At 38.4% G+C, this 26,697-nt stretch overlaps 3 protein-coding genes across 3 annotated transcripts; all 3 read right to left on the bottom strand.

Annotated features, from left to right (window-relative positions):
• Window positions 1-32: 32 nt before the first annotated feature.
• LOC110109079 (pentatricopeptide repeat-containing protein At1g26900, mitochondrial) lies at window positions 33-2,565 on the bottom strand. The gene is made up of 2 exons (XM_020839980.2): window positions 741-2,565; window positions 33-627 (listed from the first exon to the last, which is right to left on the bottom strand). The coding sequence occupies exon 1, from the start codon at window positions 2,533-2,535 to the stop codon at window positions 811-813; it is 1,725 nt and encodes a 574-aa protein (XP_020695639.1). The 5' UTR covers window positions 2,536-2,565; the 3' UTR covers window positions 33-627; window positions 741-810.
• A 1,728-nt stretch (window positions 2,566-4,293) lies between these two features.
• On the bottom strand, window positions 4,294-7,660 carry LOC110109094 (GDSL esterase/lipase At5g45960). Its single transcript, XM_020840004.2, has 5 exons — window positions 7,393-7,660; window positions 7,176-7,306; window positions 6,486-6,716; window positions 5,822-6,083; window positions 4,294-4,742 (listed from the first exon to the last, which is right to left on the bottom strand). The coding sequence occupies exons 1-5, from the start codon at window positions 7,658-7,660 to the stop codon at window positions 4,546-4,548; spliced, it is 1,089 nt and encodes a 362-aa protein (XP_020695663.1). The 3' UTR covers window positions 4,294-4,545.
• Window positions 7,661-18,328: 10,668 nt separating this feature from the next.
• Window positions 18,329-19,049, bottom strand: LOC110109092 (pathogenesis-related genes transcriptional activator PTI5-like). The gene has a single exon (XM_020840002.2). The coding sequence runs from the start codon at window positions 19,003-19,005 to the stop codon at window positions 18,574-18,576; it is 432 nt and encodes a 143-aa protein (XP_020695661.1). The 5' UTR covers window positions 19,006-19,049; the 3' UTR covers window positions 18,329-18,573.
• Between the last annotated feature and the right edge of the window lie 7,648 nt (window positions 19,050-26,697).

Genomic DNA, 26,697 nt, shown 5'->3' on the forward strand with positions numbered 1-26,697 from the left:
CAAAGGTTACAAAATCCCTAAACAAGTTGTAGATCTAGGTTTATCATTAAAACTGAAATAAATTCTTAAAGAAATAAGCATAGAGAGATATAACCTGATCAATCTTCCACCTATCTTCTATCAATAAAACCTCTGCTCTTTTGGTTCTTGCTCAAATCCACCGGCAACCACAAGACAAGAACGAGTCCAGCAAATTAATAAATTCAAATAAATACAACTAATATTTGATTGACAAATTATTAATTAACAAATTAATTAACAGATTATGATAGATCGACATGGACATGCATATAGATATGGCATGCCAGACTTTTCATCACAGTACACTTACTGTCTTACATCCAAAAAATACTACTAAGAACATTTATGCCACAAGTTTACTAAGCTATGAATGCCTATGATGCAATACAAATATTTTTCTCTGTATCACAGGACTGTAATGTTCACACACAATAAACAAGAATTGGTCTGAACCAAACAAAAAATTCTTAGGCTTTTTGACTCAGTTTCTAGCTCTAAATTTTGAGAGCCATCTCTTTCAAATCGTTCTTAACCAAATAATTTTCTTCAGGAAATAGCTAAAAGTATTACAAGTTAAGCTGCAATCCTTTGAACAAAAGTCATGCCCTAGACGAAATCAAATTATGCTATGAATTAATATTTACTTCAAATTAATGAATTATAAATTTAATTAAATTATTCTTTATCAGCAAATAAATTCAATTTAAAACTAATCTAACCTCAATTCTCTGCCCCAAATGGAGGCTTCAGCTTCTGCCATTTCCACAGAAAAAATCTTCATCGTCAACTCTAAAAACCAGCCATCTCAATGGAGCTGCATCCTGCAACCTTGCTCATAGTCTCTTCCCCCACCAACTCCAAATCCATAACTTTTCTGGCTTCTTCCCATCTTCCTGCATAGGCGTAACTGCTTGATAGAAGGATGCTATCAGTTGGGTGTTCCTCCCCCATTGCCGCTAAAGTTTCTCTGGCCAGCTTCCCTATCCTTATTTCTCCATGAACCCTAGATGCTGCAAGCAAAGCTCGCCAAGCCATGGCATCTCCTCCATAAGGTAAGCTTTTCACCAGCTCATAAGCTTCTTGCAAAAACCCTGCCCTACCCAATAAGTCAATAATGCATCCATAATGCTTAATCCCAGGACATAGCCTGTACTCTAGAACAACTCTCTTGAAGTAATCTTTTCCTAAGCCTAGTAGTCCCCCATGGCTGCAAGCAGAGAGAACAGCAAGTAAGGTGACCTCATTAGGCCTTACCCCACTCTCTTCCATTTCATCAAACAGCCGCAGAGCTTCCTCTGACCTGCCATGAACTGCAAAGCCCATGATCATGGCTGTCCAGGCTTTGACATCTCTATCCTGCATTTGGTTGAAAACTAAGATTGCTTCCTCAAGACAGCCATTCTTTACATACATATCCACCAGAGCTGTTCCCAGAGAAGCTTGAATTTCCAACTTCTCCTCCTTTGCATAGCCATGGATATGCCGACCAATACTCAATGCTCCAGAGGAAGCACAGGCTGCAAGTGGACCAAGAAGCGTTGCAGCATTTGAATTAACTCCATCACCTTTCATCTTCTGCAACAGAACTAAGCAGTCGTCCAATGAACCTTCTTTAGCATACCCATCCATAATGCAATTATAAATAACAACGTCTCTGTTCGTCATCTCATCGAACACTTTTCGTGCGAGTTCCATCATTCCATCCTTTGTATACATAGTTGCAACTGCAGTCGACACATTAGGCTCGGTGCTAAGCCCAGACTTGACGCAGTAACCATGAAGGGGTTCGCCGCTGTAATTACCATCTATAAATGCTGAGAAAGCGGTGACAATGATGGCTGGACTCAATTCCATGCTACAATAAAACATATCCCTTAAAAAGGCGACAACTTTCCCCGGCTGTGAAATCCGGAGATAGCCTCCCATTAGGGTACTGAAAGAAACCGCATCTTTTATATGAGGCAATTGATCAAACAGCTGCTGTGCATCCGCAACCCTTCCACACACACAGTAAAAATGCAAAAGCATATTCCTTAGATTGAGAAAGTAGTCGAAACCGGCCTTGGCTACCAAACAATGCAGCTGTTCCCCGGTGGCGATGGCCAGTATGCGACTACAGACTTTGAGGGCGGTGATGAATGAGAACTGGTCGAGCGAGAGGGCTCGGGCTCTTATTGAATTGAAGATGGAAAGGGTCTCCTGGAGGTTCGGGTCTGGGGCAAGAGAGTGAGCTCGGAGAATGGAGTTGAAGGAGAAAAGCGTCGGGGAAGGGAGAAGGCGGAAGAGAGAGAACGCGTGGTCGAAATCGAGAAGGGCGGCAGAAGCGAGGAGCTTGGCGGCGGGGAAGGGGAGGAGGTCGATGCCCGTTTTGATCATGGCGGCATGGATGCGATGGAGGTCGGAGACGGCGGTGCAGGAGCGGAGGAGCTTGGTGATGTGTTGAGGTTGCTGATGGTGAGGAGAGGTGGAGAAAATGAAGAGGGCTCGGCGGCATTGTGTTGAAGCCAACGTCATTAACCATTTGTTGTGGCGCAATGTAAAGTGGTCTCTTCAATGATTGACATGATACGATTGTATTTTTTATATTATATATAATAGAATATGATTTATGTTTTTATAATATACATCATATGATGTGTTAATTATTTAGGTTTTTTTTTTTAATTATATATTTTGGAACTATATGTCTTATATATTTTTAAGCTTTATGTGTTATAATGATTTTAAAGAAGAAATAAGTTATTTGGGAGTATATAAATTCATAAATAGAATCATCATAAGTCTTAGGATTTATTTGGGAACAATTATAATTTCATTTAGCTACTATTTTTTTTACTGATTTTTTACTATTTTTTTAAATTTTTATAGTGAAAAATATTATAATGAGAATAACTAAATTATTTTTTTTACAAATTCATAATCGACTATATAAAATATTGTAGTCATCCCAAACAGACTCTTAATTTTATTAATATTGATCAAACTATTAATATTTCTCATGATGATCCTTCTCAATAGTAATCAAGAATTTCAAAAGTCGTTTAATTGGAACTTGGAAGTACATTAATGCATACCTTTACCAGATTTCCACCATTGTACTCGGAGAGAAATTATTCTGTGTGGAGCCCGGACAAGAAGAACCGACCGGACATGTGAGTGCACACACTGCGTGCACATTTATACATAGTTTGTATTAAAATGTTGTACACAATGTATGTACACAGTATGTATACTTACATTATCCAGACTGCTCTTACCGTTTGGATTCCCCATAGAATAATTTCTCGTACTTTGGAACGTACAACATCACTCTATTTTCTAGGAAGTTGGGACTACAACATCAATCTATTTTCCAGGAAGTTGGGCATCCTCAATCCTCGAAAATAGAAGATTGGCCCGAATTTTTACACAAAAACTATATTTTTAGGTCAACTTCGGGTCATTCGTGTCGGGTCGGGTTGACCCGGACCTGAATCGGGTCCGGTAACTTGACGTTCGGGTGGATCCGAACAGTGCCGGATCAATCCCATGTTCGACCCTAACCCGACCCGTTGATACGAATTGACACCCCTAATTGCAATCTGAAATGTAAAATAATAAAAAAATTATCCCAAATAAAACCTTAATTTGTAATGCAAGCTCAGCAAAAGTATCCCAACAGCCCATTTCATCATCACCATTCATAGGAAAAGTAATCTGCCTCTGGCACATCTTCCATATATAAAAACCGATGTATTGTTGTATTGAATTGTAAGAAGGATCTCTAAATTCCACTGTTCTCTCAAACTATCTTCTTTCTCTGCATTTTCGGTCCTATATTATCCCATATATCTTTACTCATCTATTTCCAATCTTCTTCCACCTTCTGCTGCATTCACTTCATCAGTGGGTACACGTTGCTATCATGCTTACTTCACTGATCTTTACATTGTTACGGCTTCTTCAAATAGTACACTGACTTCCTTGAAAAAGTTCAGGAATAAAATTTGTATCAGATGGGTTTAAAAATTCATTATATGCAGCACTACACTCAAGAAAATCCAATGAATTTCTAATCCCATCTTGATACAATTTGTATCAGAAAGTTTTTTTTTTTTGGAACGGAGGTATCTACCTGCTGCCATTTCAAAGAGAACGTTTGGCGGCGTAACTAATCCCTCGTGGGAACCTAGAGAGGCCCCCCACGGGCATCAGGCCCACACTTGCTTTGCCCCGCTAAAGAGGCGAGGCCGTAGTAGAGGGGATTCGAACCCAGGATGGAGGGTTCGCAACCGTGCTCGCCCACCAACTACCCTAAACCTCGGTGGGTGTATCAGAAAGTCAAGAAACAAATTTTCCCAATTGGAGCCTAATGCAAACTTGCACTCCTTTGTCTCTTCACCATAATCATTGAGTATGTTCTGATATAATTTATGATAAAATGATCTTGACAGTGTATCACTTGAACAAAATTTCCAGGACCGGCTACTCTGGTAGTACAGTGAGAAATTGTGGAAAGTTACAAGTGAAACAGCAAAAAAAATACTAATAGCTGTTGAGTACATGTTCTATCACTGGCTTGAAGCTATTAAAGATGATGAAGTAAGCCTTCTCTGTAGGATGAATAGAGTCCCAAAAGATATATTTTGACGCATCAAGACATACAAGAGATTTCAGATTGCAGAGCACTGCTGCCTCGACTAATCCGGTTCCGCAACATCCTTCGGATGATATCATGAATCCTAGTTTATATAAAGAAAAAAAATTAAGTAAGAATATCCTGATATAATTTATGTTGTGATGGGCCTAATTAACCTCAGATTTATATCGAGATTAGTACTTATATATGATATCATAAATTACATTAATCTCAGCGCAAATCTAAAAGTATTCAAGCACAACTTAACATAAGTTACATCAGAATATTCTAACGTAATTTTTTTTTCTTATTTGAAAAGGTCATGAAGATTATGATGATGAAGAACAAGCATAATTTTTTATGACAGAGCATAAGTGAGTAAACAATCACTTTATTTGATGGCTTTTGAAAGTGTTTGTGCTTAAAAATTCAATATTGTTATTTTTATGGCATCCAACCAAATGGCTAAATATAATAACTCATCATTTTTTAAGCAACCAAATAAGCCCTTATAAGATTTCCTACTTAATAATTCATACCGTTTAATATTTTCAAAAAAATTTGAGAAAGCATTCTTGAAAGCTTAATAATTTCTATTGACCCACCGTGGCTTAGGGTAGTTGGGGGGCGAACAAGGTTGTGAACCCCCCATCCCGAGTTCGAATGACCTTACTACCGCCTCGCCTCTTCAGGAGGGCAAAGTAAATGTGGGCCCGATGCCGGTGGGTGACCTCGCTAGGTTCCGCCTAGGGATTAGTTATGCCGTTATGCACTTCCTTTGAAGTGGCTGCGGGTAGAAACCCTCGTTCCAAAAAAAACGGGGGGATTTACATATATACCACTTTATTTTATGCTATTTACATATCTAACACCCAAAAAAATAATATTACATGTCTACCACCCATAGAACAAATTTGGGTGCATGAAATGAAATATTAAAGTTCTTAGGAAGGTATGAATGGTAGAAATGAATTATAAGAGTGATATATTTGATATTAAAGTTTTAAATGAGTGGTATGCATGTAATATTAAGGTTTTAGGTGATAGATATGTAAATAGCATGAAATAAAGTGGTATGTATGTAAATTTCCCAAAAACAAAAAACAAAATACTCTGTTGCAAGTAGATTATAGATAGTATTATATCTATATCATCACAAGGGAGAAGAAGATAAGGAATTACCATATGAAGCTGGGCTTGTTATAATGTCAATGAGAGGTTTGTATGAATCCACATAAAATATCTGAAGCTCAGTTGAAGAAGAATATTCCTGCAGGATGGCTTGAAGCTTCAGGTTATAGTCAAGAGCTATGGAATTGAAAGAACTTATACATCCTCTGTCATGGATTCCATCTCTGGATTTGAGAGTAATAACAATGGGAAGACAGCCCATTGGTGGAAGGCCGGAAACCACAATTCTATTTGCCCCTAAATTGTATAAAGCCTGTAATATTAGTAACAATGAATCATTTCATTCCCATGCTTATGCATTAATCTGGTCTAAATTTTATAAATCTTCCAATATTTTTGGCTATAACTTTTTTTCAGAAAAACTATGATAAAAATGAACTTTTTACAATCAGATCTGATAACTCGAATACTAAAGCTATAAACAAGCAGAAATATATTGAAATAAATAGAATTTTGTTTCAAAAATCAAACCTGTTTTTCTTCAGAGTTAAAAATTAGTGCCAGTATTTAGAAAAATTGTTCATCTAGATCATAATTATGGGTAGTATGTGCTTCAGAGTTACCAAGTTTTAATGACAAAATGAACTAAATTAAATTTTTTTGCATTTCCAATGCATTTTGTATCCTTTTCACACTAAAAACTAGAGAAACAAACCTGGATAAATTCCTTAACTTTATCAAGAAGGAAGCCTTGATAACCTTCTACAGAAAATACTTCCCTGGTAAGGGGAACAGTTGAATAAGAAATGAAGTCATTTGTGCCAGCACTAAGAACAAAGACTGCTCTTTTTATGAGATCTTCTCTTTTATTCATTCCAATCATTTGATCAAGCCTGTCCATATAGTTTCTGAAATAATCCAGTTGGTCTAGAACTGGAATTACAGCCTGTGAGTTATGCTAAGCATTAATGCCACAGCTTGAGATGATTTTCTTTTTATAAATTCAGCATTTACGTATGAAGAATTTAAGCTTACTAGAAGTACTTTAATCTCAAATATGTATTTAGGCTTTGTTTGGGACAGCTTTCTTACCGCTTCTTAAAGCAACTTTTTAGTAAAAAATTAAAAACTTTATACTAGAAAGTTGTTTTAAGAAGCAGTAAGAAAGCCGTCCTGATTAAGGTTGTAGAACTTTAGCTTAACTAGAAATCAAATTTCATCAACTGAAGAAGTAGTAGTAGGCTTCGTTTGGGACGGCTTTCTTACTGCTTCTTAAAGCAGCTTTTTAATAAAAAATAAAATTTTTTGTACTAGAAAGCTGCATTAAGAAGCAGTAAAAAAGCCGTCCCAAACGAAGCCTTTGTCTCTAAACAAAATAAACAAACATAAGAAGAAGAGAATTTACACTTATTTTAGCTGTTATTAGATCAAGTCCAGATCCAGCTGATCCAAAACTGACACCAGTCATGAGCTCATCTACCCCAAGAGACCAGTCTAAGTAAGGGGGAAGCTCTTCTTTGATGCCTAAGTAGGAAGCTGCTCGTGCAAATGTATCAACTCATCAAAGCAAAAAAGATTATTCTTACGTACAGTTATCTGTATAAACTGGAAGCTCAACTTACCCACAAAATCAGTAATGAGTTTTCCATTGGTGAACCTCCCTGTTGGAATATGAGTGAAGAAATCCCTTCCATAGGGTGGGAAGTTGCTCTTCACTGGAGTTGCAATGTAGTTATTGTTGCCTGTGTCAACAGTCGAGTCACCGAAGGCAAAGATGGCTGAAACTGGGCTCTTCAGGCTGCCATTTATAACCTGAGATTTGGCTATGGTGGAAGAGAGGAAGAAGATGAGGAGTTGTTGCTGGACAAGTTCGGAAAGCTTGAAAGACATGGCTGTGTGTAGAGATAAAAAGTTCCTCATCATGGCTCCCTGCCTGAAATTTAAAAAAGCGTTGTTTTTGTCAGCTTTCAACAAAGCGACAATTTCAATATTATTGTCACATGACATGTAATACATAAATTCGTTTATAAAGTCGAAGCAAACGCTTTTTTTCGGATATTTGAGTGCCAAATAGTTTAGTCCCTTAGTCCTAGGATTGAATCGCCCTAATCAAATATTTGTACTTATCCACCGTTGCTTAGCTTGGTTGGTGGGCAGCGCAGTTGGGAATCGCCAACCTGTGCTTGATTCCCCTCAAGGGACAGCCACTCTTAAGTGGGGCCTAATCAAGTGCAGGCCAAGAGGTTTCTGGGGTGGGTGCCTCTTCTAAGTCGGCTGAGGATTAGCCAAGCCATCAAGCGCCCTTTGGGGGTAGCAGCGAATGGATACCACATTAAAAAATAATAATAATATTTGTACTTGATACCAAACTTTAATCCTATTGTCTATGAGTTTAAGACTTTGTTTGGAACGACTTTGTTATTGATTTTTAAATGACATGTACTTAATATAATTAATATTGAAAGATGATAATTAACATCATATCATTAATAAAATTAATAACATGTACACAAACATTTGTTATGTTAATTCTAAGATGTCTATTTTTCAAAAATTTATTAATTGTCTTTTGAATTAGAACTGTTGCGTGTTAGAAAATACGCGGCGGTAGAGTTTGTAAATTTGCGTCCGAGCGTTGCACGTAAGTTTAACACACAAACAGAAAGAAAGAGTGAACACCAAGAGTTTTTACGTGGAAAACCCAAAAATGGGAAAAACCACGGGGCCTTCAAGTGCGGGCCAAGAGGTTTTTGGGGTGGGTGCCTCTTCTAGGTCGGCCGAGGATTACTCACGTCATCAAGCGCCCTTTCGGGGGTAGCAGCGGGTGGATACCCCGTTCCAAAATAATAATAATATTTGTACTTGGTACCAAACTTTAATCATGTTGTCTATAAGTTTAAGACTTTGTTTGGAACGACTTTCTATATTGATTTTTAAATGTCATGTACTTCACATCATTAATATTGAAAGATGATAATTAACATCATATCATTAATAAAATTAATAACATGTACACAAACATTTGTTATGTTAATTCTAAGATGTCTATTTTTCAAAAATTTATTAATTGTCTTTGGAATTAGAACTATATTATCTGAAATAATCATAAAACAAAGCATCTGGTTTTGAAAATTCTTCTGAAGTGTCTCTATAAAATACGACTTTTTATTGTTCGCGGACGTTGGACGGTTCTCACTATTTGGATTTCTCTCTGTCTACAGTAAAATCGAAGATGCTACAGTAATTGTGTTTTTTTACTGTTGATTGAGAGAAATTCAGATGTACGCACACAATAATCTCTCACACACAAAAAAATGTGGACTCAGCATTGAACCTTAATCACGTATAAACAGAAAAACATGCAGGGAAATAATGGCATTTGATTCAGGGTAACTCTGTATGATTTCTCGACTGAGACAAAGCAAAACTCACGGGCAGCTCTATGAGTACTATGAGCATCAATTGGAAATTGTCTTCATTCACCGAAGAAGATCACGTGAGTGAACTGTGGATTGTTTGAAAGGTAAATTGCTAACGCATGCTAGGAAAATCGTCACAGGCTTTTCTTCTGAAGAATAGAGTGAAAGAATTGCAGAATTTTTCACTTTCAGTGTGATAACTATTTATATGAAAAGATCATAGCAAAGAGTTTGATGGCGCAAAGAAGTGTTGCGCACTAGAATTTAGAAGTAAAATCAGCTTCATGAAGTAACATTAAGCTTAAAAAAAAGATATGGACAGATCTCTCATTGCTGTCAGATCTCTCTTTTTAAACTTAATGTTATTCTGGGGTGGTTGCCTCTTTTAAGTCAGTCGATGATTAGTCCCAAGAAGATGAGGAGGAAGAGGATGATGTCTCCTTAGTAAAAAGGAAATGACAACTAAGTCCCCAATAAACTGTAACAAGAATGAGAAGAAGATTCTGGAGGTGAAATGATTGAGGTTTCATTTGGGAAGTTTTTTTTTTCTGTTTCTTAATATATTTTTTTAGTAATTTTTTTTTTATACTAAAAAGGTGCTTTATAAAACATTAAGAAAGTCCTTACAAGCGAAGCCTTGAGTCTCTAGCCAAGCCTGAAGAGTGATGAGATACAGGCTTCGCCTAAAGTAGTGAAGAAGGCCTTGTTTTTGAATAAAAATCTATCATTGAGGTCTATAGATTTTTGCTTTTATCCAGCTGCTAGAAGATGAGTATACCTTGATGGCCTACAATGGCACCACGCAGTAATGATGAAGGTGAATAAAGCCAACTGGAAATTCAACTACTATATATATTGTAGCCATAGTGGTAATCCTTTAAACTAGCTTGCCGGAATGAGCTTTCATATGATACTCGATGTGGATCTTATTGTAAATGAGGGAGTCGAATTCTAAGGCTTGACCTATATTCCATGGGATATATTGAGAGAATAAGATAGGATGATTGAATAATAATGAGATATTGGAATAGATGAATTCACTACAATGTACATAGCTCATTTTGGTCTTTTGGTTCGGAAATTTGGCTACCAACTAAGAGGTTATGAGTTCGAGTTTTGTGTATGTAACTTAGTAGTTGAACAATATTTTTCTTAAGAAAATCGTCATTAGGGGTGTCAATTCGGGTCAGGGGGATCGGGTCGAACCCGGAACTGACCCGGCACTGTTCGGGTCAACCCGAACCCGACCAGTTTTTAAAAAAGGGTCAGGTTTCTGGACCCGAACCCGACCCGATTCGGGTCCGGGTCAACTTGACCCGACACGAATGACCCGAAGTTGACCTAAAATTGCTAATTTTCGGGTCAAAATCGGGTCAATCTCGGATTTTCGGGTCAAATATGAGTTTCCATGTCACTTTCGGGTCAATTTCGGGTTGCTGGGTCAACCCGAACCCGACCCGATTTTTAAAACGGGTTGATTTGTTCAACCCGAACCCGACCCATTTCGGGTTCGGGTTGACCCGAACCCGAATTTTTCCGGGTCGGCTTCGGGTCGGATTTCGGGTCGTGCCAAAAATTGACAACCCGAACCCGAATTTTTCCGGGTCGGCTTCGGGTCGGATTTCGGGTCGTGCCAAAAATTGACACCCCTAATCGTCATTCATTGAGTAGTCATCAGGCCTGATTTCATAGATCATACTCCTCAAGGCTAACTAATGGGTCGTACTTGTATGATTTGGATGAATGTTTATATCATAGTTGTTTACTTGATATTAGTTTTCTTGTAGACTAGAAAGTATCTTTTGTGTTGAAATCTAGTAGTCTGAATTAGTTTGATTTGAATTGAGTTTACTTACTTGAAATAGACTGACAAGAGTTAAACCCAATTTTTTTTTATGTTTGGATGTACAATAACAATATTATTGATAATGTTCTTATTGATTATATTTTTTATTGTTTTTTTTTTCTGAAGTTTATATATTCTCATGTTTAAATATAGTATCCTTCTACACCAATGATTTAAATAAAGTTTTGATGAGTTGATATTGAGAGAGGTAAGAAATAGAGGGGGAGAGAGAGAGGCCAAGAGAAAAAAAAAATTAGAAGCTTCATGTGAATAGATATAACTTTTCAATATTTTTCTTTCTCCTCAATTGCTAGCACATCAACAAACTTTTGAGCTATGAATTCAGATGTATATCAAGTACTCTCTGAATATTTTCTTGCATGTACATACCACAATTATTTGCATAAGCTGACAATTTTTTACGCACACAAAAAAGGTATAAAAAAAAAATCAAACATAAGTCTGTCAAAAATGGACACACCACGGAAAATTAACACGAACCCGATCCAATTTTTTTGGGGTTCGGGTCGAGTAACGGTCTCAATTTCCGACCTTTTTAAAAAATCGGGTCGGGTCTGGGTTTACCCGAAAACCCGAGCATGACCCTGGTTCAACCCGGAATTCCTGTCATCCACACTCTCCCAATGTATGTGACACTTACGCAAGTCGACGGATCAACCCAGCCTGACGATCTTTCCACCTGCCTCTCCCACTATCCTACAAATATCATTTACTGTAGCTCAAAATATGAGAGGAATACAAATGGCTTTACTCCATATGATTTCCAATTACTCTGTTCTCTACTATGCTCTCTAACTCTTCAATGCAGGTTCTCGCACTAGAAGACGACGAACTTCTTCATGGTATCAGAGCCAGGTTCGGCGTCTGCTAGCTGACTGATTCCAATGGACTCATCAGCATCTTCTCTAACTCCAACTCCAACATCTCCTCAACCAGTCACAATGACCGAGCCACTCATTCCTGCTCAACTCAAGTTTCTCATGATGAATGTAAAAACTGTACTCAGTACACAGCTCACTGCCGACAACTATCCAATCTAGAAAGCTCAAATTCTCACTCTTTTTCTGCCAACAGCTTTGAAAGTTATCTGGATGGTTCCACCACTGAACCTCCACTCCAGATTCTGGCCTCTAATGGCTCTACCTGCATCAACCCGCTTCATCAGACATGGAAATTGATCAATCAGAACTTAGCCTCTGCTCTATATGCTACCATTTCTCCTTCGCTACTCCCTTATGTTCTTAATTTACCATCCTGTCATGCCATTTGGACCACCATTCAACGTCGGCTTCAATTAACTAATCCCTCCAAACAACTTCAATTGAAGAGTGAGCTTCATAACCTGCACAAGGGAGATAAAACCATGGTTCAATACTTATCTGACATCAAACAGAAAGTTGATGCGATAACAGCTGCTGGTTCGACCATTGACTCTGCTGATATCATTCTCTATACTCTTAAGGGGTTACCACCGGCATACAATGCCTTTAAGACAGCCATTCGATCTCAACTCCAACCAATTGGACTGGATGACTTCTACTATCTTCTATGTACTGAAGAGTTAAATATGCAATCCGAGGCTGTCACTGAACTACCATCTCCCACACCAGCAGACACTACTTTCGCTCTTCAGGCTGTTCGCGGTCGCTCGCGTGGACGTGGCCGCTTCTCCTATACCTCCAATCGTGGTGGTCGCTCTTCGTCACCTAATACTCGAGGAGGCTGTCGTCCCCGTGTCACTGTTCAATGCCAAATCTGCAACAGAGTTGGTCACTCTGCTTTTCAATGCTGGTATCGCACTGATCTTTCATATCAACCAGTGCAACAAGCCTATATGGCCACAGATGCACCCTCCTCCGATGACTGGTTTTTAGACACTAGTGCTACTTCCCATCTCACTTCCAATCTCCAGCACCTACAGACTCGTCAAGCCTACAGTGGATCGTCTCAGGTTCAGGTCGGCAATGGACAGCTTCTCCCTATAGCAAATTCAGGACATGGCTTACTTTCTACTCCATCTCGTAAGCTTCAGCTTCCTTCTATACTTCATGTTCCACGTCTTTCCCATAACCTCCTCTCTGTTAATAAGCTCACTCATGAAAATTCTTGTTTTATTCTTTTTGACGCCAATGGCTTTATCATCAAGGATGCCCGGACCAACCAGACTCTTCTCTAAGGTCCATGTCATCAAGGTCTCTACCCCATTAGGCTTCGTCCTGCCGCATCAACCACTTCATCGCAACATCGCAACATCCTACTACTCTACACTCTCAGATACTCGATCCAGCCATCTTACATCAACGTCTCGGACATCCTTCTCCATCTACGTTACATACTTTTTATGCTTATTTTCCTTCAACTAAGAGGCTTATGCCTAGTTTTCATTGCTCTGCCTGCGTGCGAGCGAAGGATCATCGTTTACCCTTTTCTAAATATGTGTATAAAACTACTAGTGCTTTAGACTTAATACATTGTGTGATGTATGGGGTCCTTCCCCAATTTTATCTCTTCAAGGTTACAAATATTATCTTCTCTTTGTTGATGACTATACGCATTTTACATGGGTGTATCCTCTTCATACTAAGACTGCCACATTTGCTACATTTCTTAACTTTAAATCTAAAATAGAAAAACAACTTAATCGGCCAATCAAGATTTTTCGCACTGATGGCGGTGGCGAGTTCATTAACAAAAACTTTAGTGCCTTTCTATCTCGCTGCGGTATTGTTCATCAGGTAACCTGCCCCTACACCCCGCAACAAAATGGTGTTGCCGAACGGAAGCATGGACATCTCATTGAAATCGTCCGTGCACTCCTTTTTCACACTAACCTTCCAACTCATTTTTGGGTTGAAGCTCTTCTTACAGCAGCTCACACCATAAACCGTCTGCCATCCAAAACTTTTAGGAACAAGTCACCCTATGAACTACTGTTCAGTTCTCCTCCTGACTACAGTCACTTGAAGGTCTTCGGTTGTCTTTGTTACCCTTGGACTCCTACTCAATTGCATCATAAGTTTCAACCTCACTCCCTGCCCTGCTTGTTTCTTGTCTACGCCGAAGACACAAAAGGTTATATATGCTTCAACACCGCCACCGGTCACACTCATTTATCTCGTCATGTAAAATTTTTTAAATCCATCTTTCCCTCACAAACGACCCCTCCAATTCCTACTACATCATCCACTCCGTTACAGAATATTCCACCCTCTTTACTTGTCCCGGCTACCCATACAACTAGCTCACTCAATCAAATTCCCTCATCCTCTGTTCCAGATTCTACACAACATTACACTCAAGATACTCCACCTATCTCTCACAACAGCTCCCCTATCTCAAACTCTTCCTCCTCTGAATCTCTACCAATTCAACCAATTCCTGCTACATCCAAACACCCTATGACTACTCAGTTTCGTTCTGGACTTCTTCAACCCAAGAAAATATTTGATCTACAAAACTTAATTGTTCCCACCAATCCTTCTTGCTACTCTGAAGCTGTGAAGCATTCGGTTTGGAGGAAAGGCATGTCCCTCGAATTTGAGGCATTGCAACAACAAGGGACTTGGGTCCTAGTCCCCTCTTCACCTGATCTCAATGTCCTTGGTAATAAATGGATTTTTCTCACCAAACATAATGCTGATGGTTCCTTAGCTCGTCTGGTAGCAAAAGGATTTCATCAAGAATTTGGGATTGACTACTTTGATACATTTAGTCCTGTTGCTAAATTCCCAACGATCAGGATCTTATTCACTGTGGCGACATCTCGGCATTGGCCCATCTTGCAACTTGATGTATCTAACGCCTTTTTTGCGTAGCAACCTTGAGGAAACGACATACATGAAACAACCTCAAGGCTTTGTCGATCCAAAATTTCCGGATCATGTCGTCTGCTTGCTGAAAAAGGCCCTCTATGGTCTAAAGCAGGCACCTCGTCAGTGGTTTGCCAGCTTCACAACTTTTCTAACTGATTTCGGTTTTCATGTAAGTACAGCTAATCCCTCCTTGCTCTTGTTCTCAAAAGGCTCAACACAGCTGTACATACTAGTTTATGTGGATGATATCCTCCTTACCGGCAATGACAACTCTGCTCTTCAATCTCTCCTTGCGGCTTTACACTCCAGGTTTCATATGCGAAATCTCGGCTCTGTATCCAACTTCCTTGGGATTCATGTGATTCTGATTCCGTCAGGTTTACATATCTCTCAAACACTCTATGCTGAAACACTGTTAACCAAAGCGGGCATGAAGGATTGCAAACCAGTTCAAACACCTCTTCCCACAAAATTGCCACAACTCACAGCCAGTGCAGAATTGTTTTCCAAGCCTGAACTATATCGGCAACTCGTTGGTTCGTTAAAGTATCTCACCATAACCAGACCCGACATGTCCTTTGCCATCAATTTTCTCTGCCAGCATATGCATAATCCTCATGTGCTTCACTTTCAGCTTCTAAAGCGTGTGCTTCGTTATCTTCGGGGCACCATTAATTTTGGATTGCCAATTCTCTCCTTTTCTCTTGAGCTACAAGCCTTTTCGGACTCAGACTGGGCATCCGACTCTACAACTAGAAGATCTGTCACTGGTTATTGTGCTTACCTTGGACACAACCTTGTCTCATGGTGTGTCAAAAAGCAAACTACAGTTGCTCGCTCCTCCACCGAAGCTGAATATAGAGCCTTAGCCACTGCAGCCAGTGACGTTATCTGGCTTCGCCGATTACTTACAGCATTTCATGTTGAGACATTGCCTCCCACACCTCTCTTTTCTGACAATGTCTCCGCCATCGCATTAGTAAACAACCCTGTGTTTCATGCTCGAACGAAACACATCGAGGTTGATTTTCACTACATTCATGACTGCATCAAGTTAAAGAACATAGCCGTGCATCACATTGCCTCCGTCGATCAAGCTGCTGATATCTTCACTAAGGCTCTTCCTGCTACCTGATTCTGATCTCTCTGCAACAAGTTAACACTTCAAGAGAACACTGTTAACTTGCGGGGAGGTGATAAATGATACGCAAACTTGATAGGTTGGCTTGCCTATCCACTACCTCAAACGGCTACAGCAGCTTTTACAGAGCTAGATCAATGGTGTTCGTTGATGCTCTGGCTCTACTTTAATCTCAGCCATTTCTTTTCAACTACCACTGTCATCTTCCTCCTACAAATATCATTTACTGTAGCTCAAAATATGAGAGGAATACAAATGGCTTTACTCCATATGATTTCCATTTACTCTGTTCTCTGCTATGCTCTATAACTCTTCAATGCAGGTTCTCGCACTAGAAGACGATGAACTTCTTCAGAGTACTGGTCTCAATTTCCGACCTTTTTAAAAAATCGGGTCGAGTTTGGGTTTACTCGAAAACCCGAGCATGACCCTGGTTCAACCCAAGAATTCTTGTCATCCACACTCTCCCAATGTGACACTAACGCGAGTCGACGGATCAACCGAACCTGACGATCTTTCCACCTGCCTCTCCCGCTATCACACTGCCCAGCTGTCACGCGGCTTCGCTGTCACGCGACCTCGCTGTCGCACAGACTCGCTGTCCCGCGACCCACCATCACGCGGCCCCACTATAATGAGGCTTCGCCAGTCGCTATCTTCTTCTCTCGCCATCCTATTTCGTGTTGATTCAGGTCAACCCGAAAACTCAACGCGTCGAGTCCGAGTCGGGTCATGTCAAATCGCGCCGGGTTAGTTCCATATTCTACTCGAATTTGACCCACAATCTGATTTTGACACCCATAATCGAGCATATTTTTCCCTGACACTAATCTTCTGTGTTCTTTTCTAGAAGCAATATTCCATTCTTAGTCGGGAATCATTTTTTGAACCGTAACCATCAAAGGCCAATCAACTTCAACTCATTTCAACTGTTCGTTACGAGGGGAAGAAAAACTCTCAAATAGAACTTAGTTTTTCTATACGAATTTTTAATGACTGATCATTATCTCCTTCATCAATGTAACGGTTTTGGATATTATTATAATAGTGAAAGAGAAAATTATTAAAATGAACTCTGACTCTCTATAAATATTAAAGTTGTCGTGGATTAATTAAAAATCTCATTTTTAATCTTTTGGCTCTTTAAATAGGTGATTAGCTATATAAATGATTTCACGAAAAGACTAATTTTAATACTATTTAAAAAGTTAGAGGATCAAATTAATACTTTTATATAGTCGAAGACTATTTTGATCCTTCAAAAAATTAGGAGACCAATATGTCCATTTTCTCAGTAGTGAAAAATCAATCAAGAAATATGCTTATAAGAGAATTTTATACCCATAAGTGTTGTTTGATATTGGATTGGATTTAACTTTAGTGGTATTTAGTAAATCTTGTAAATTCAAATTTAGTAAATTTTGAGGCTGTTAAATTATGAAAAATTATTTGGTATGATAAATGTTAAATCTTGTTAAATGCTGAGAAAATATTTGACTACAAATTTCAGGATTTAAGATAATTAGAGATTTAAATATGAAATTAAAGTAGTTATAATTAGATTTAATTAATAATTATATGATTAATTATTTCATTAATCACTTAAATATTCTACTACTAATTAATTATTTATAATGTTGATAGATAATAATTATTTGTATTTTAAAATATATTAATTAAATCTTGTATTTATTTTTTATTATTATACTACTAATTATTTAACTAAACTAAATTAGAGTATGTAATTATACTATTAATGATAATTCTAATTAATTATTGATGCTTAAATTGCTTTTAAAAAAATACTAAGTTAGATTAATTTCAATTAGAGCTGGTGTAGGTTTTCTTCCTCTTCTCCAGTTCCTCGTTCTGTTGCTTTTCCTCGTCGTCGTTTCTTCTTAGCTCTTCGTTACTATTGCTTTTCCTCATCGCCATTTCTTTGAACACTAGCTCGCACGATTGCGGCCAAAGAAGCAGAGCCGGTGCAGGAAAACGGCCGGCTGAGCGAGGACGAACACAAATCAGAGAGGTTAGGGCTGCGAAGGTAGCGATATTTCTTCCCCTTTCGCGTGCTTCTTCTGCTAAATCAAACTTTGTAAATCCGTAAATCCACCTCTCGATCAAATTTAGATTTAGGCGGATTTATGCAGATTAACGTCGTATATCCATAAATCCCGGATTTACGCAAGCTTCGGATTTAGATGACCTCCAAAAACTGTTTGGCTGGACCTGCTTAAATTCAGGCGCAAATCTGATACCAAAGAGCCTCTTACGTTGAAAATGATTTCTAAAAAATATTAGCTTAGATCTTATCAGCACTTCAAGGGGAAAAAAAAGTGAATTAATGCCATAGATTTATCACAATAGACGAATGAGAATCAAATCATTATATTTTCAGCACAGAATTCTAATTCCCAAGAGTTTAGAACTTCTAAATTTGCATAAAACCCTCTCTATCTTTATCCACAATACACCAACAATCAGCTTATTTTTATTACATCCTAAATGCTTTCAGAAGGCCTCAGGTAAGCAGTCCACAAGTCCTGAAAGTCCATCTCTCTGCTCTACCCTCTGCTCTCCATAAGCTCCTCCCCTTCCTTCTTCACTTTGCCGTCACTGAGAACGAACCCAGGCGGAAAATTGAGCAAGGCCTTCGCTCCGCGCATTCGAAAAGCCGCACGGTCATAAGCCACCGCCGCCTCCTCCGCCGTATCGAAAGTGCCGAGCCATACTCGTGCCCCGTGGCGCGACGAATCTCGAATCTCCGCAGCGAATTTTCCCCATGGTCGTCGCCGCACGCCTCGATAATGCCTTGTGGCCAATTCGCCGCCCGATTCAGCCCCCCTTTTGGCTGTCGGTGGAGACATGGGAGAAGCAACAGCCATGGTGGAGGCCTCTGTGAGGACCTGTAAGAGGATCATATCCTGAGAATCATTCTCGTTGAGTGGGAGAAATTGGGAAGGATTAGCTGAAGTTTGTTGGCGGGAGAAAGCCATTCTTCAACGTCTCTTTTTTTTCAGTGTTGAGCTTTAGGCTTATATTTATTTTATACCGTTATAAATTAAACGAAACTGTGACTGTTATTTTTTTCTTTTAGTATAAACCCTTGGTTACTACATATCTACGAAAAAACCACATGGTTTGTATTGTAGTTTTGACCAATATGGAGGGTTTTCATTGGTAAGAAACTTGGCTTGACCCAAAGCTTCTAGGTCCTCTGGTGGGCACGTGATGATGCCGTAAGCGATGAGCTCGCCAAATTTGAACGGGGTCCGTGGGCCATGCGCCAGGTGGGATTGAAAAGAAATAATCAGATGAAGTTACTTCTCCACGTGGACTATGAAGTTTTAAAATCGGACCGTTGAGTATGATATGGACGGATTCCAACGGTTGTGATTGATGGTGTTGAATGGTTGTCCTCCATCCAATAATAGTTGGGAGAAGTAGGAGACCGGAAATGCGGTCTCAGAAGCATTTGGTGACCGGGAGTTTGGCGCGGTGCGGTGCGGTCAACGGCGACGACTCGTCTTGTCGTCCATCGTGCGTTTTAGTGTATGAGGAGTAGCTTGGGCTGTTCATGCATGATTTATATACGCTTATTGAATAAAAGTTTAAAAAATAGGTATATTTGAACTTCAATAAATAACGTAAATCTTGTTTACTCAATTGTTAGTTTTTATTTAATTAAACTTCTAAAACCATTTATGTATAATGATAAGTGTATGTGCTTAAACGAAACGACTTTTTTGTTAGAACTGTGTGGAATTTCATTGTGCTGATCATTTGAGTTGTTTTGTTATCTCAATCCTCTGTTTAAATTATCGTGCTCATTGAGGGCTACCCCTGTTTGGGTTCGGGTGCTTTGTACCCGAATTATTTTTTCTGTACAAAGCCTCGACGATGTGTACTCGAGGGCCCCAGTGCTATGTTCGCAAGCATGGCCAACGCTCTAGATTATGCACCGTAGTGCTATGTGACGTCACCTCGCTCTAGTTTTGAGCGCCACAACATCATGTTGACAAAGGCTTGAGAGCCGCAATGCATCGAGGCGGATTAGACAGTTTTCTTTCTTATTTTTCTTTAAGCATGCGTCCTTTGGTACATAGTTATTACTCTCTCTTGTGTTATTTGAAAGTGAATAGTATGAGAACAACGTAAAAGATAAGAGAAAGAAGAGTGAGAGAGAATAGAGATTTGTATTTATTTCTCTCAATTTCATGGTGGATTTTTTTGTGTGGTGTGGCTCCGTGATTTTTTCCATATTTCAGGTTTTTCCATGTTAAATCCTAGTGTTCATACTTTTCGTTGCTTTTACTTTCTTGTTTGTTTTCATCATGTGATTTGCTTTCATCCCCAATATTTCTTCCTATTTTTTAAAGCATCTTTTAACTACAAAAGATTTTATTTCAAAATTCTTTTATCAAATATTATTTTATTTTGAAAATAGTTTTGACGGTGGAGAGAAATTTTATCAGTTTAGCATTATAAAGAGATTCAAACAAACATAAATAATAGAGTTTCACAAAAGACAATATAGTTTGTATTCAAAAAGGAAAAAAAATATACTTAGCCCCGCCCAATTGAGGTAGCCCTTTATCTGAATTACAAAAGTTTGTTCTTCTACTTAATTGAAGATGATATTACAAAGTTATTGTCAAAAATACTGTAACTTAGTCTTCAGTGATTGTCGTAGAGGTTACTGAAACATATGGAGAGTTGTGATAGTCGTACAATGACAACTGAACAATGACCCACACAAATAATGTTGTTCGAGTGATGATAATTGGATAATGACAGTCATGCAACGATCGTACAAAGATCGTCGAGCGATAATCGTTGATTGATGAATATTTTGGTGATATTAAACATATAATCGGCCAGGTTTGTCTCAAGCTCAATAAGAACTAATAACAAGTAAAATTTTAAACTATGGGTCATATTCAAGCTCAACAAGAAAATAAACAACTAAACTTGAACAAAATAAACAATTGACTGCTATCTTGTTTAATTGAAGATATCATGATCGTAAGTCATCCAAATCCTCTTTCATTGCATGTGAGCCTTAATGGAAGATACAAGGGAAAGTTACCCGCCATGATTTTAAAACAATATGGAAGAAGTGGGATTACATTACTCATTAATTTCTTTCTTTATTGCTCCACTCTTAATTTAAGATGATTATGTCTCATTATTTCTTTTCTTATTAGTATAATAAAAATTAAAATTGGAATTTTTTTCAAATCTAAGTGAATTATGATTATATTTTTATGTTTATTCTTTGATGATAATGATCGTATAGGCAAAACACGTTAAAAATATTATTGTACTAAAAAATCAAATTTCTATCCTAAAAAAATCAGATTTATGCTACATTATATTGGCCTACTCCGCATGGAAGTATGTGCTTATAGTTGGTTGGCATAACATTGCTTTCATGATATTGTAGGGAAAGAATAAAACGGAAGAGCATGTAGAAAATTAGGGAAAGATATATAAAGAAAATAAAGGTATTGAAAGTAAACCAAGACAGCTAAACTTTAATTCACACAAGAAAATGTGGCATGGATTTATTGTGATTTGGACATCATGTTATGATATACGTCTAGTGTTGCAAGGATGATAAGGACATCATTTTTACTTTAAAAAATGCAAACAATGTTAGATTCAAAATTGTTTAATTAATAGGTCAATTGTAAGTAAGAGCTAAAACACTATGTGAGATTTAAGTGAGAAGGAAAAAGAAAGAGAGAGAGCTCTAGTTTAACACTTCTCCTCAGAAGTACTAACCAACTATACAGCATACCTAGAAAGAGTAATAAATTATGTCTCATGTTGTATCACTTAACATATTTCCCTTAATCAACTTTAGAAAAGAGCTCTATAATTGTCTCCTAGCAGGCAGAAACCAAGTCTTGAAAGTCTCTATAAACTCATCCAAAGTAATTAGAGTATTTGCACAACCCTGAAACTTCTCCTGCTGGCCAAGCCACCAATGCTCTGCCTCACCATCTAACATAAATGCAACTAATCCTCTCAGGAGAATAATGCATCTCATCCAGAGTCTTCTCCATTCTCATTAGTCAATCCTCAACTGCTCTAGACTCAATAACACCTAAAAATTTAGGAGGCTAATAAGTTGTAATCTCATGAAATGTTGTAAATATCTGTCAATATCATCAAATCAGGCACCAGAAACCCGTGTATAAATCTTACCTATCATCTATGATACCAAACCTGTAATATAAGAAACTACCTCAGAATTGATCATAGAAGTTGTACCCAGAATTTGAGCTGACTGACTAGAGCTTTTACCATTGGTCATATTCGGATCTGGTTGAGGTGGATTAGCCATCTCAAAACACTAGATACAGTTGAATGCAACACATGCATATGACAAATAAGTTTCAGTACTTCTCCAACTGGATATTGAGATTGGTCTTGTCATAATCAAATACGGTATGACTTATATAGTTTACGGTCATATCATGTAGGATTATGACAAGCATTTTTTATATCATAGTAAGGTTGGAGAATCAAATCATAACAGAGCCATATGATTTAATTTGTAGAAGATTGAGATGGGAGAGAAATGTAGAGCCATTTTTATTCTTTAGTCTAGTTGAAAATTTTGTTCGTCTCAAGGTATGTTACATTTTATCTATTTCATTTTTTAATAATTTGATATTCTTAGAATTTTTTCGATCAATTTATATTTCTGCTACCGAAAATGAGGATGACTTTGTTCGTTAAAACTTTCACTTTAACTTTTTATATATTATAAAAATTGATATTATGAATATTTTGAGTATATTCTGATATTTTTTGCTGGGTGATTTTGAATAAGAAGATATTTTGCTTATTTGAATTTTATTTTGACACCTAATTTTTTTTAAATGTCATGAAAATTAAGATTATGAACTTTTTGACTATATTCTAAAAATTTTCACTATGTGCTTTTAATAAGCAATGATTTTTGCCTATTCAAAATTTTATTTTGACATATAAAAATAATATTTTAGTTCGGTTAAAGCTTCAGAATGAGGTTTTACACAATCTCTATTATTTGATTATGTTTTGAAATTATGAATTTTTGCTTAGTAGTATTTTTGCTTACTGTTAAGGCATCTTAATAATTTTTGAATTTAGTCAAATTATTCTTTAATTTAATAAATGCATCACAAAATGTAAAAGAAATATGATGTAATGTGACGTGATGTGATATGATGTTATGCATGTACCATTGAGCAATCGGGGTGATATTCTATTATGTCAGCTCCAGTGGGCGATCGAGATGCGATTATGTTATGCTGATGCTAGTGGATGATCGAGGTGGAATTATGTTGTATATGCCGGGGCATGTAGGCTACCAAGGTCAAATTATGTTAATGAAACTTTAAAGATATATAAAAATTTGGGTTAAGAGTCATCTTGATAAAATGAATATCTACTTATAATTCATTTGATTTCAGTTTCAGCTTTTGATATAGTTTCAATCCTAGTTTTTCATACAATACTTTTACTTTTACAACATATTATTTTTCATTCTTTTTGTTCAATTATTATTTTCTATTTTAAGCTGCGATAGCCTGCTGAGTCGTATTAGTTTATTTATTTATTTTTTTGCTTCTATTTTCAAGCCAGGGGGAAGGATAAGAAGCAATCTGAGTAGTTTTGCATAACATACTCTAATCTATAACGTATATATATAAGTGAGAGGGTGTAGCATTCATAAGAGACACCATAGTTTTTACGTGGAAAACCCCTGAAAAGTGGGAAAAATCACGGGTCCTGGCCTAATTTGAATGAACCAACTATTATTTGCAGTCGATTACAAATGAAGCCCTTCTTAGGGAGAAGGCCTTGGCTTGATGTCACAAATGTACATCATATAGAGTGCATTACATGGTGGGAGTTACAATAATCAACATAAATGTGTTTGTTTTGACGGCACAACCATAGTTGATAGGATAAAGATCGGAAAGACCATTGTCTGGTGATGGAGGTCGGAAGGACCGTAATAGGAGACGGAGGTCGGAAGGACCGTAGTTGGCAAGAGACCGGGTTAGAAAGGCTGTTGTCTGGTGATGGAGGCTGGAAGGACAGTAATAAGCGACGGAGGTCGGAAGGACCGTAGTTGGTAGGAGACCGGGGTTAGAAAGACTGTTGTCTGGTGATGGAGGTCGGAAGGATCATAATAGGCGACGAAGTTCAGAACGACCGTAGTCGGCAGGAGACCGTGGTCTGAAAGATCGTAGTGGAAGGGCGGTACTTCGGGAGAACTCTTGACGTCAAGTGGTGGTCTGGCAGAAGTTCGGGCCTCAAGTGGTGATCCAGCGGAGCAACTACGTCAGGCGGTGGTTCGGCTAAGATAAAGGCCTCAAGTTATGGTCCGGCGGAGTAACAACATCAGGCGGTGGTCTGACGGAGGTGAGGGCCTCAAGTGGTGGTCCGGCGGAGCAACTGTGTCAAGCGTTAGCCCGACAGAGGTGAGGGCCTCAAGTGGTGGTTCGGTGGAGCAACGACGTCAGGCGGTGGTCCGGCAGAGGTAAGGGCCTCAAGTGATGGTCCGGCGGAGCAACAACGTCAAGCGGTGGTCCGGCGGAGGTGAGGGCCTCAAGTGGTGGTCAAGCAGAGCAACGACGTCAAGCGGTGGTCCAGCGGAGGTGAGGGCCTCAAGTGGTGGTTCGGCGGAGAACTGGCGTCAGGAAGTGGTCCGGCGGAGGTGAGGGCCTCAAGTGGTGGTCCGACGGAGAATAACATCAGGCGGTGGTCCGACGGAGGTGAGGGCCTCAAGTGGTGGTCAGGTGGAGCAATAGTGTCAGGCGATGGTCCGATGGAGGTGAGGGTCTCAAGTGGTGGTCCGGCGGAGCAACGAGGTCAGGCGGTGGTCTGACGGAGGTGAGGGTCTCATGTGGTGGTCCGGCGGAGCAACGGCGTCAGTCGGTGGTCCGGTGGAGGTGAGGGTCTCAAGTGGTGGTCCGGCGGAGCAACGACATCAGGCAGTGGTCCGGCGGAGGTGAAGGCCTCAAGTAGTGGTCCGGTGGTGGTTGAGGAGGAGCGTCTTAATTCCTTCTCTCCCTTCTCTTCTTCTCTTATTCTCTTCTTGGTTGGATCCCCCTCAAGAGAAATGAGGGGTCTATTTATAGATTTTTTGGAGTGGCATGACCCATAAATAGGTGAGAGATCAAGGGCAAATGAGGAGTGGTTGGATATGTGACAACCCATATATCAATAGTGAAAGGATTCATCTGACATTCATTTTTTTTTTCTTTCTTTTCGTTCAGATCAATACAAACATCCAGAGATAATTGCATTAAAGAAAAGAAATACATCAACTACTATAGTTCACATTTCAACATATATACAGTCAAAAGGAGCGTCCAAAAGAATATGCACAATAGCCATTCGGCTACAAAATAAATGCCTGCCAAAGGCGACAAAAATATAAAATTATACTAGTGACCGAAGAAGCTTCACGCGGGAGGCTCTGCACCTGAAATCATTAACCACATATAATGAGCTTAAATAGCCCAGCAGGTCACCAAAGCCTACAACTGAAATCAAAGCACGATAGAAGCAATATGCATGTCAATCAAATCAAGTCAAATCAATCAGTCGCACATGATCAATGAGTCGATGCAGATACGGGAATTAATACAAAATAGAAATAAATAAAATCAGTGAACAGTAGGTAATCCATAAAGCTCAAGAAATCAATGCGTACATCAAATCTCTACTGTATCTATCATAGCAATCGATAACATCAGTTACATCAATATAGTTGTCTAGCCATCTTATCTATCGTATCAGTTTATAACATCAGTCAAATCAATAGAGTAGAATCATATCAGAACATACACTTACAAATCGATCAGTTGTTCAATATCACTTACTCCCTGTCAGTACGACAGTGTATGTATCCATATCCACAACGAGAACAATCCAATGACGACAACGAACGATGCTACAACAGTGAAATCGCATCAATCAAATCAGTAAAGCAATTACTTCCCGTCAATAATATCAATCGGCATAGAATCCCATAAAACAATCAAATCAATACATCGTAAGAGCAATTGAAATTAAATCAATATAATCGGCAAATACAATTGAAAGCAATCGATGCAATAAAATCATATACAACAATCAAATCAATAAATCAATAAGCAATCAACCCAAATCAATCAATCAATGATCGGTACTAGGAATCAATGAATAGTATCGGTATCAATATCTGTAGTATCAATAGTATCCATGAATCAATGAATCCATAATATCGATGAATCAATAATATCGGTATCTGTATCCATGAATCAATACAATATCCATATCCATATCGGTGTCGATATCCATGAATCGATACAATATCCATATCTATACAGTATCTATAACAGTAGCAATGCGCAATGACAGAATATAAATATCAATGAAATCGTACGATAACAGTAAGTCCGTAAATCCGTCAGTAAATCCATTCAGTAATAAATTGATTCAATACAATAAATCCGTCGATATCAATCATGCGTAGGGTAATCAATAAATCAATCAGAAATCAATAGATCAACTCATTTATATCAGGAAATCCATACCAGTCAATGTCAATAAAATCCATAATGAAATCAATAGATCAATACCGTACATATGCAATACAATACAATAGTCTTACTGAACAAGTACAATCACTGGCT

The sequence above is a fragment of the Dendrobium catenatum genome, unplaced genomic scaffold (genome assembly GCF_001605985.2).
Source record: "Dendrobium catenatum unplaced genomic scaffold, ASM160598v2 original_scaffold_117410, whole genome shotgun sequence".
In the NCBI taxonomy this organism is placed as follows: domain Eukaryota; kingdom Viridiplantae; phylum Streptophyta; class Magnoliopsida; order Asparagales; family Orchidaceae; genus Dendrobium; species Dendrobium catenatum.

Coding starts and splice junctions, on each gene's coding strand:
- LOC110109092 (XM_020840002.2), bottom strand. CDS start 19,005: ATGGCTTTCTCCCGCCAACAAACTTCAGCTAATCCTTCCCAATTTCTC.
- LOC110109079 (XM_020839980.2), bottom strand. CDS start 2,535: ATGACGTTGGCTTCAACACAATGCCGCCGAGCCCTCTTCATTTTCTCC.
- LOC110109094 (XM_020840004.2), bottom strand. CDS start 7,660: ATGTCTTTCAAGCTTTCCGAACTTGTCCAGCAACAACTCCTCATCTTC. Junction 6,717..7,175: donor TAATAACAGCTAAAATAAGT/GTAAATTCTCTT, acceptor CATAACTCACAG/GCTGTAATTCCAGTTCTAGA. Junction 4,743..5,821: donor AACAAGCCCAGCTTCATATG/GTAATTCCTTAT, acceptor TATATAAACTAG/GATTCATGATATCATCCGAA.